Consider the following 11,701-nt stretch of genomic DNA (forward strand, 5'->3'; position numbering starts at 1 on the left):
AGGTTCCAAATTAGGCTTTTATTTATTAAACACACGTCTAGCCTCAGCATGAAAACTACATTTTAATTCAATTAGACCTCAGGCTGCAATAAATTACAATGTAAGTGTGTCGAAGAGTATATTAACAGTAATACGCCATTAAGCTGTGGACACACGGACAGACAAACGGATAACTACATTGGCTATACATTCAGTGTCTCTAATATCTTCCTTGTGAATTATACATTGCGATCTGTGAACGATACGATTTATCCACCCGGGTGAGCGCCCGTCCGATTAGGGCCCTTCTGGCCTCCTCCACTCAAGCGACAGCTCAAGCCGAGGTTCGTGGTGCCCGTCAAGGGGGGACGCCCTTGTGCATGTCGCTACCAGGGTGAACCTTCAGTTCACCCCCGCGTCCGCGTTAAAATGTAGTAGCCCTTCTGGCTTACATTGAGAAACACCATACAAAAAAAAAAAAAATACGATTTATCTGTTTAATATTATGCCTTACGATGTTAATTGGACTTAACATTTATTTTTTCTTACAATTTAATTTTACTCAAAGAGATTGAAATTCAATAATGTGCAATAATACGTATATTATAATGTAGCCCAAAAAATTGCAATTCTATGTTTACCTTCCTGTAATTTGAAATAACAGTATTTCAAAACCTCTGTATTTAACAGAAATGTTTATTTTCCTTTTCCCTCTATTTTGTTTCAAGTAAAATAAAGTATAAAATAAAATAAATTAATGAAAAAAATCTTACATTGTAAAAGTCAACGACTGTACGACACGACACACGATATCGTTGTCGTACCGCGCACATGTCCTCCAGGCAGCATTGACTGAGCATAGTAGATCGGTATTCGGTACCCACAGCACGTCTGCGATAATAGTTTGCGCAAACAGCTTGAGTTCCGATAGAGGACTATTTATAAAGATCACCCGAATTAGCACACTTGTTACTTGTATGATCTTCCATGTACATCCTTTTTTACTAATAATAAAAACAAGTTTTTAATAATGTATGTAAGTTTGTTACTCTGCCACGCGAAATCCGCTCAACACAATATGAGCTACGGAGTGGTTTTGCCCGCGGGTTCTAGTATGTTTTTAAAATAAAGTCGTGTTTATTACACCTACTATAAATCAAGAACGGCTGAACGGATTTTAATAATTTTCGTTCGTTGTAATCTCCGCTTGGATAAGAAATTTTAAAATAGCCAGGAGCCATGTTTGTTACACTTTCATGGGAAAACAGCTGTTTGGATCTGTATAAAGAAGTTGTACAAAGTAATATTACCTATTTCATTTTATAAATAGTCTGATAACTGATTACTTCCAATTCAAAATTAACCTCCAACGGAGGTCTTATTTAATTCTCCTAAATTGATATCTTAAAGCAATACATGTAATGAACTTATATTATGTACACTGTCGTTATGTAAAAACAATTCGATTCAAGGTTATCGAGCAAGTCCTATGGTTATTTGTGATTCAATTTTGAACTTTATGGCAACGCATTAAAGCATAGTCTATTAGCAACGCCTCGAAGTCTAGTCTGGATCTAAATCGAACACAGCTGCAGTTAATGATGGCACAATTGTAATAGATACTTGTAACTGAACACTTATAACTTGACGACATAAGTTTAATAACACGTGTGTCAATGGTACACGGAAGATTGATACCTATTGATACGTAATAAGGACGAAAATTCTTTGAGACAAACGTTGCTAGAAGATACAGCTTAGTGTTTAAATATGATACTAAAATCCACACGTTCCGAACAGACAATTGTAGCAAGCGATGATGGCCTTTCGTACTGAGTAATAAAGGGTAATTTGGAGTGTATAGTTAATGTATTGTGTAGTTCAGAGTGATGTAGTGTAAACCTTGAGTCACAATGAACAAACAGACTGTTGGACGCCTGTGTTGCTATGTGTTTAGGGCTCGGTTAAACACTGGTTATGTGCGAGGATTGTTCTTTCGGTAAATTTAGCATATTTTATGTTTGTACGACTCTTGTATACGCAACGAGGTATAATTAATTAATTGACGTTAAATTACGACTATTAGACTTTAGTGCTTTTTACAGATTGCTGTAGTTGGCGATGATTTAATGCTTTGTGCTCAAACGAGTTTAAATTATGGTGGAAATGTTGGTATTTTTAGAACGTGTAGGTACATATTTTGATTATTTATTTGAAAATTGTTAATTGTATCAGTCTAGATTATGGATAAATATCATTGAGTTAATATATGTACTACATATTAACTCAATGATAAATATGGTCCTTTTTCTACACATTACCATAAAAATAGAAACAATAATAGGTACTTTACAATTACAATAATATATACCTACTTATTTAATACTCTCAGATATTGGTACGATGAATAATCTAGACACTAATAGAAAAGTTAAAAACTAACATCTTAGAAATTGGTTGCTTTATTTCTTATAACTAGAGTCTAGATCACATAATAAGTGAGGTAATAAATCAATCTTCTATATTCTAGAAAATATCTCACTGGTCCGTAGGCAAAGACGTGTCATATTGGACATTTTTAGGACAAATATGTAATTATACCAAAGTAAGACTTTTTATCGTCTCTATCGAGAATCGAATCGCAACCTATCCTAATAAAGTAACTGGCAACTCAAACCAGAAATTTTAACATAGATTATTAATATATTTACCGAATTCCCCTTTCGTATAAGGACACTAACTAAGGAGTTGTAGGGAACATTATAAATTCTCTCTGCCATATAAGTAGAATCTGCCTAATTTGTAGGACGATTTGAAAGTATAAGGTATGCCAAATACAGATCCATATATGTAAAAAGAAATGGTTTGGTTTGGTTTGGTTGTTTCACGTCTCGTCCGAGACTTGAGTTCATCAAGTTTACTTATATGGAAGATAGAAACCTCCGCTAGCCGAAAGGCTTTCCGAGAAATCAGCTACGAGTTTTTTAAACACCATGTGTATGGGTCTATGCATGTTGCGACTTTTATACGATTGTTGCGATTAAAAGTTGTGGGTTGTTGATTAAAATGTAAGCGTCGTTTAAGGTTTTATGTTGTTATTAGCATATTAATTATATTAGTGGCTGCAGCATGCCACTATCTCAGTAAAAATTACATTAATGATTGTTACATTTTCCATTTTATAGCATTAAAAACAGAATGAACTACGTTACAATATTACTTAGTTATGTGAATAAATTAAAATATATCACATTATACTTTCAACACAATGTATTTATAAACCCTTCACCATATTCGTACTTTACAAAATTATAATTCTAGCGGTGTACATTGTATTGCGATTTAAAATCACTGCGTGAATGGGCCCCCATACGAGCTATCTCGATCGCTTTTTGTCGACAGATAATTTATTCAAACATGGCTGCATGATGTCATTGCTGTCAGCAAAAAATAAAAAGTTGAATAATTATGACTTCACACGTGATGTTTTTTTGAGCTGATAATATAATATTTTATTTTTCACTCTTGGACGATAAAAAACGTTGAACATATACAGTGTCCTAAACGAATCTATTCTATAATCTATACTAATATTATAAAGCTGAAGAGTTTGTTTGAACACGCTAATCTCAGGAACTACTGGTCCGATTTGAAAAATTCCTTCGGTTTTAGATAGCCCATTCATCGAGGAAGGCTATAGGCTATACATATCATCACGCTAAGACCAACAGGAGCGTAGCATTGCGTGTAAAACCGCGGGGCACAGCTAGTTTAAAATATGAGCACTGTTGAATCACTAGGGGATCACTGAATTAAACACTCACAAAACTTGTAAAAAACCAAACTATATTTCATACACCAGTAAAAATACTTATCAAAAATTAAAACCATTTCTATAGCGAGAGTTAATACGCGAGTGAATACACCTAGCGTCATCTGTTGGTCGAACATTGTAACTTTAACCTATGGTAAACATTCCGCCCACCGAGGACTTGTCCTCTTAATCAACATAAAGACAATAATACTTATAATTGAACAAAGTATACAAAAAAAAATGAAGTTACGAACTTTAACACTACTACATAGCAAGCTAACTACATACTCAAAAACAAAATAAGCAATGAAAAAATGTTTGAATTGCTGCTACAGGCAATAAAAATATACATTTATAAATACGTAACTCTGTTAACAAGTATGCGTTCAACAATACATTCTCTGTGAACTGATATCTATTACTCTATACAAAACAAAAGTAAAAATAATAAAAAAAAAACGAAACTAACTTCTCAACATTACTTAATGTATAACAAAAAAAAAAAAAACTTATTAGACCTGCTCAGATCTGCCGCCCACCGTGAAATGACTTGGATACAAAAAAAAATAATCATTTAGGCAATACACAAACTTTACTTAAAGCGCGTTTAAAAAGACCGTTCTTACATTTCACAGTTACTACACGAGTGATTTTATCTGGGCCCGGGTGTTTGTCGACAATTTTACCTAATGCCCATTTACAAGGCGGCAGCTGTTCATCTCTTAAAACAACAATATCGCCTATGTTTGGTTCAGGAGTTTTAGTGGTCCATTTTTGACGATGGGCCATCGTTACTAAATATTCTTTGGACCATCTTGTCCAAAATTCATTAACCATTTTCTGTACTGTTTTCCACCTTTCTAGATGAGATATGTTTTGGACAAGATGATTTTCATCGGGAATATTAATGAGCGGTTCTCCGACTAGAAAATGACCTGGTGTCAGGGGTAGGGGATCGTCCGGATTATTATTAAGTAAAGTAATAGGACGTGAGTTTAAGCAAGCTTCGATTTGATGAAGTACAGTAGTAAGTTCTTCGTAGGTTAACGTACTATCACCTATGACCTTACGTAAATGTGTTTTAACGCACCGCACCCCTGCCTCCCACAATCCACCAAAATTTGGCGAATATGGAGGGATGTAATGCCACGTCGTAGATTCGTAGGACAACAAATCCACTAATTCATTGGGATTTTCTTTACGTGCCTCCCGTAACATGCTTTGCAAGAGTTTGTCCGCTCCTACAAAATTGGTAGCATTGTCGCTATATAAATCCTGGCAGTGACCTCGCCTTGATGTAAATCTTCGGAATGCAGCTATAAATCCTTTTGCACTCAAATCAGAAACTGCTTCCAAATGAATAGCTCGGGTCACCATGCACACGAAAATACAAATGTACCCTTTATAGGCTTTGGAACCACGACCTGGAGAGAAACGCATTAATAGAGGGCCAGCGTAATCAACTCCGGTAGATCTAAACGGTTTGCTCGGGTTTAATCGAACATCTGGGAGTTCACCCATTATTTGCGTTTTCTGAGCTTTAGAATGACGTAAACATGTGATACAACTTCTATAGAACTTTTTGACACGATCTCGTGCTCGTAGAATCCAATATTTTGCTCTAATAATATTTAACATGAGTTGAGGGCCTCCATGGAGAGTACGACTATGAGTATCTGAAATTATTAGTGTAGCCAAATGACTTCTTCCGGGAATAATAATAGGATGTTGTTTGATTCTTCCACCAACTCGCACAATGCCTTTTTCGTCCAAAAAAGGTGTGAGTTTGTGAAGAACGCTTTTCTTTATAACGTAGCCTTTGGATGATAGATGTTTTATATCTTCAGCAAATTCATGATGTTGAACTTGTTTGATACACATAAATAAAGCCTCGTTCAATTCGTTAGATGTTAAATACTTTGGTAATTTAGCTTTTTCTCTATTAAAAATTCTACGACACCATGCCATGACTCTCAACATTTTAAACAACGACGAAAATCTAACCCACTCAAAATCTTCTTTCTTCTGATGTTGAACACAAAATGATTTAGTATTTCTTTCTTCTTCTGTATCTGGTATAATCGGTTGATCGATATCAATTGTAGAATTACACAACCAGTCAGGACCCTTCCACCAAAGTGAGTAATTCTTTAATTCTGTAGATTTAAGACCACGAGAGGCGCAGTCCGCTGGATTCGATTCCGAAGGTACATGTCCCCACTGATTATAATCTAAAATGGTAAGTATTGTTGATACTCTATTGCTCACAAATGTAGCCCAACGTGATGAAGGACCTTTTAACCATGCAAGGACTACAGTTGAATCCGTCCAAGCGTAAGTATTTTCTTTAACTATACCCATGACTTGAGCGACCTCAGACACGAGTTTAGCTGCAAGTGTCGCACCGCAGAGCTCTAATCGTGGAATCGATATTTCTTTGTCGATGGGTGCAACTTTAGTCTTCGCTGTGATTAAGGTAACATGCACAGATTTGTCAAGTTTATTAACAACTCGTAGATAAATTGCTGCTGCATATGCAGCTTTAGAAGCATCCGAAAATGCGTGTAGCTCCATATCGCAATCTTTGCTTGTATGAAGCCAGCGTGGAATTACGATATTCTTCAGATCATTCAACTCTTTCCTGAAATTATTCCATTCTATCAATAGGTCTTCTGTTAAAATTGCATCCCAATCTAATCCTGCTTTCCATACCTTCTGTATAAATATCTTTGCTTTAACTACTACCGGTGCTATCCAACCTATCGGATCATATAATCGAGCTATATCAGATAAAATTTGGCGCTTCGTTACAGGATGTTGACCATCTGGTAAATTAATTGTATATTCGAAATTGTCAGTCTCTCTGTTCCAAGACAATCCGAGAACTTTAAATTGATTATCTGATTTGATGCGTACGAAATCATCACTCATTTTATCTTTACCAATTTTACTTAGAAAGTTGGTGTCATTACTACTCCACTTTTGCATTTGAAAACCACCAGACTCCATTAGACTATTCATTTCATGGTATATGTGTAAAGCTTCATCTAAATTTTCGCATCCGGTCATTAAGTCGTCGATATAAAAATCACGCTGAGTAATTTCCGATGCAGTAGGGAACCTGAGCTGCTCTTGTTTTGCTAATGTCTGTAATGTCTTAACTGCTAAATAAGGAGCACAAGCAGTCCCAAAAGTTAAGGTCAATAATTTATAATGCTTAATTGGTTGATTTGAGTCATTTCTCCACACGATCCTTTGAAAGTTGGTATCTTCGTCTTTAACCAATATCTGTCGATACATCTTAACCAAATCACCTATGATACATACACGATGAGTTCTCCACCTCATAAGCAGATGTCTCAAATCTTGCTGTAGTTTAGGACCTATGTGCAGATCGTCGTTTAAAGATACATCATTGACACCTTTCGATGATGCATTAAATACGACTCTCACCTTAGTAGTGTCCTTTTCCTTCCTTACTACAGCGTGATGAGGTAAATAAACTGCCTTTGGGTTATCGATATCTGTCTCTTCAATTTCTATCATATGATTTAGTTCCAAATATTCACATAAAACTTTTCGGTAATCTTCGTATAATTCTAAATTTTGTTTAAGTCTTCTTTCTAACGCTTTCAATTTTCTTACTGCTATGTCTTTTGAATTTCCATACATGCATTGAGGATCGTCACTAGTGAATGGTAGCTTAACTATAAATCTTCCGTCTGAATTTCTCGTAGTTGTTGCGTCATATAACTCTTCACACTTGATTTCACTTGGCGATAATTTTCTTTCTATACTGTTTGGTTCTGCTTCCATTTCAAAAAACTTCTTTAAAAGCTCGTCGCTTCTTTCTTGAATATGCATAGTGATACTTCTATTTGTTAATCTTTCTGAACTTTGTGGAAGCTTACCTGATAAAATCCATCCTAACGTAGTTTCTTGTGCTACTAGACCCTGTGAATTTTTAAGCACACCATTAAGCAAGATTTCACTGTAAATATCCGCTCCTAAAAGAACGTCTATTTTACCTGGAATATTATAACTTGGGTCAGCCAATGTAAGATTATGTACATCTGGCCAACTGGGCGTATGCAATCTATGAGATGGAATATGAGTAGTCAACGAACTTAAAACGTGAGCATTTACTTGGATTGTGGTAGACGGGTTGTGATACGATTCAATGAATAATGAAACCATGTATTTACTCCTAGCTAAACCCTCACCAAGACCTGACACCAAACCATTTATGGGAATGCGTGGAAGTCCAAGTAATTGTACAGTCTTTTCAGAAATGAACGATGCTTGTGAGCCTTGATCAAGCAACGCTCTCACTATATGTTTAACACCATTTCTAGAATACGCTTTGATTATGGCTGTGGCGAGAACCACATCATGACTACTTTCTCTAGTTGTATGGGCTGAGACATGAATTTCAGTTGACAACGGAACGGGGTTCACTTTCGAAAAATGGGCTGAAATCTTCGTCTCAGTTGATGAGTTTGATGGGGATGATCTGTCTTGGTTCTGTGAGTGCTGATTATGCGTAAGATTCTCTTGCGCATTATCCCTTTCGCGATGAAGCAGCGAATGATGTCGCCTTCCACATTTTTTGCAACAGGTTGAATGGCGGCATTTCTTAACAGTGTGGGTAGATGAGAGGCAATTGAAACACAATCTTTTATTTTCAACTGTGCTCTGACGGGCATTCACTGGCTGCTGGAGAAAGCTTTTACAGCTGTATATAAAATGTGGCCCTTCGCACAATGCACAAATGTTGTCAACAGATTCTTTACGTTGAATGGAACTGTGAAAAGATTTATGTTTAACGACGGGAGTAGCCTGCTGAGACTTTGGTGTATGCTTCACAGCTTCAAATTTTTCCAAAGTTCTAAACCTTGTCTCCAAGAATGATAAAAGTTGTGTCCAAGTAGCCAATTCCTCTGGATTCAATTGGCTGTCATGATTCTCCCATAATCTGTGAGTTTCCGCATCCAACCGAGTAACAACAAAATAGACAATAAATGTATCCCAATTATCTGTTTTAATTTTCATATTGTAAAGTGACGTTAAACAAGATGATGTAGTATCAATTAAACTCTTCAATCCTGTTGAAATCTCATGTGTTATCTTCTTTTGTGAAAAAAGCCTTTTCATAACAGTATTAACATTATATTTCTTATTGTCATAACGTTTCACCAATTGTTTCCAGGCTTCCAAATAATTTTGATCCGTTGTAGCATAATTATTCAAATAAGTTGCAGCTTCTCCGGTTAAACTGGATTTCAAATAATGAAATTTTTCAACATTGCTCAAAGATGCATTATTCTGAACAATAGAAATGTGCATGTCATGAAACGCTTGCCAATCTTCATACTTTCCACTGAATGTTTGTAGCTGTATGGTGGGAAGTTTCACTTCTTCTTTAGTTACACTTACACTAGAAATATTATTATTGCTTTTAGGTACAGTTGCACAGGCATCTTTTAAGACACATTTAAACGTTGTGTAGAATTCCTCAAATTCTTCATATAAATCATCCGAGAAATACTTAGTCTTAGGCTTTTCCGCTGCAGATATTGAAGCAATAATCTTCCGATGACCAGCTTTAAATTCTCTCCATAAGTCTTCCAAATTCTCTAAACGAGTCTCAATATATGATGGTTTAATTCTTTCCTTTGGTGACTTCCGGAAGTTCAGTTCCGCCTTCTTCAATTTCTCAAAAAGGTCATATTGAATTGACATATGTGCTTCCATATTTGTCTAACATGCAATCTTCTATGTGACAAGCAAAAGTATAAAAAATCTTCCAAGTTCAAAATATACTCGACGAAAAAATTCTAAGTCCTTGACAGAAACTCGATGAAAAATTCTAAGTCCTTGACATGAACTCGAAAAATTCTAAGTCCCAAGCACAGTCATCAAAATTTTTCTAAGTGTCCATAAAATTATTGCAAAATTTTCTAAGTGTCGGATCACTGCAAAATTTACTAAGTCCAGAAAATATTCTAAGTGTTTGAAGAAATGTTCGTAAATTTTCTAAGTGTTAAATCACTGCAAATTATTCTAAGTCCACAAATTAACTTTAACGAAAATTCTAAGTGTTTGAGATTTGTTAATTTTTTCTAAGTCCTAACTTCACTTCACTTTACTTTTACCAAATCCAATTCCGGGGTTTCGGCACCAATGTTGAATCACTAGGGGATCACTGAATTAAACACTCACAAAACTTGTAAAAAACCAAACTATATTTCATACACCAGTAAAAATACTTATCAAAAATTAAAACCATTTCTATAGCGAGAGTTAATACGCGAGTGAATACACCTAGCGTCATCTGTTGGTCGAACATTGTAACTTTAACCTATGGTAAACAAGCACTCTATTAGGTTTGTAATTGGTTGGCCAAGTGAATATGTATATAAATTTTTGCTCAAATGGTTATACATAAAGTTTTGGCCTAATATTTTTTTGTCAGCGCTCTGGTTGGTTTTTCATACCAATATTAAAAATTAAAATGTTACTAAAATATACAGAAAACATGATATTAAAAAATTGTTATGATATCTTAGCATACCCTGTACCCCAATGTTAAATTGCGAGATTCTTTGAAATCAGCTGATAAATATATTTAAATCTAAATATAACATGACAATATAAGTACAGGGTTACTTGTAAAACACCAGCAACCTCGCAGGACAAGATAGCTAACATCTTATGTAACAACATTTGTTCTACGACTTTTGGCATAACGCAATAAATTATTTTTAAATGATTTTTTAAACTTTTATTGTACTCTCCTAACATTTGTAAGTCTAAAAATCTAACAAATTATCAAAAGTCGTAGAACAAATGTTGTTGCTTATGATGTTAGCCATCATGTGCTGCGAGGTTGCTGGTGTTTTACAAGTAACCCTGTAGTGTATAGTGTATATGACAGAGAATTTTTTGGATTTTTTTTAATATATGCGGGTATCATGTCATTAGTTACTTTAGGGCCGATTTTTCAATCCTTAGTTAAAACTTATTCATCGAATATCGTATTAAACAACCATTTTAAAAATGTGTTACTTGCCCACTTTTTGACAGTTTTTAGGTGACATCTGTATATTATTGTGTAATACTTTATTGGACGGATAAGATTTAACCAAGGAATGAAAAATCAGCCCTTAGTCTAATAATATTATGTAAACTATTAGAAAATTGACTTATTTATTCTTATATTAGGCCAAGAAAAAATTAATTTGCATACCTAGGTACTCATTATAAAGATTAAAAGTATTTCATGTTTTTGTCAACTTCGGCAAGTATTATGTAAAAACAATTGAACATGGCTTTTCCATGTAAAATTGCATTGTATTCAAATTAAAAAGGAATACTGAAGTTACATTAATATGTTGTGTGTATCCGGGTTATAGGTTGGTCTTTGTAACATAATGTAACTTTTTTGTTTAGATTTCCATATTTGTTACTTATATTGACTTTTTTCTTATATTGATCGTCGCAAGTTTTGTCTCACAAATAACCTTGGGTTCGATTCCCAGTTACAGTGCCACTAACTTAACTGACCCGGTGACGGTGTCACTGATGTCGATTTTAGTGCCGCTAAATAGTATTTCCCCGGATGCAAGAGTAAAAATAATGTCATTGCCAATGGTGTAAACTAACATTAATAAGTAACTTTTTATTTATACAAAATATTCCGTATGAAAAGTCTGTGAAAATGTGACATTTCAAAATGGCGGCACGTAGTTTCAGTTATTGCCACCGGGTCAGTTAAGTTTGTGGCATTGTAAATTAATTCAAGTATTAAATCTAACAGGACGTAGAAGGCTTATTACCTCCTTGCTTTCAAATATAATTCAATTTAATATCTATTTTAATTTATGGCAGTACTACGTTGCCACAATT

The 11,701-nt window shown here is 34.8% G+C and overlaps 1 protein-coding gene across 1 annotated transcript; it reads right to left on the minus strand.

Moving 5' to 3' along the window:
- Nucleotides 1-4,363: 4,363 nt before the first annotated feature.
- Nucleotides 4,364-9,547, minus strand: LOC123698179. Its single transcript, XM_045644773.1, has one exon. The coding sequence runs from the start codon at nucleotides 9,545-9,547 to the stop codon at nucleotides 4,364-4,366; it is 5,184 nt and encodes a 1,727-aa protein (XP_045500729.1).
- Nucleotides 9,548-11,701: the final 2,154 nt, after the last annotated feature.

The sequence above is a fragment of the Colias croceus genome, chromosome 15 (assembly GCF_905220415.1).
Source record: "Colias croceus chromosome 15, ilColCroc2.1".
NCBI classification, from domain to species: domain Eukaryota; kingdom Metazoa; phylum Arthropoda; class Insecta; order Lepidoptera; family Pieridae; genus Colias; species Colias croceus.

Coding starts and splice junctions, on each gene's coding strand:
- LOC123698179 (XM_045644773.1), bottom strand. CDS start 9,547: ATGGAAGCACATATGTCAATTCAATATGACCTTTTTGAGAAATTGAAG.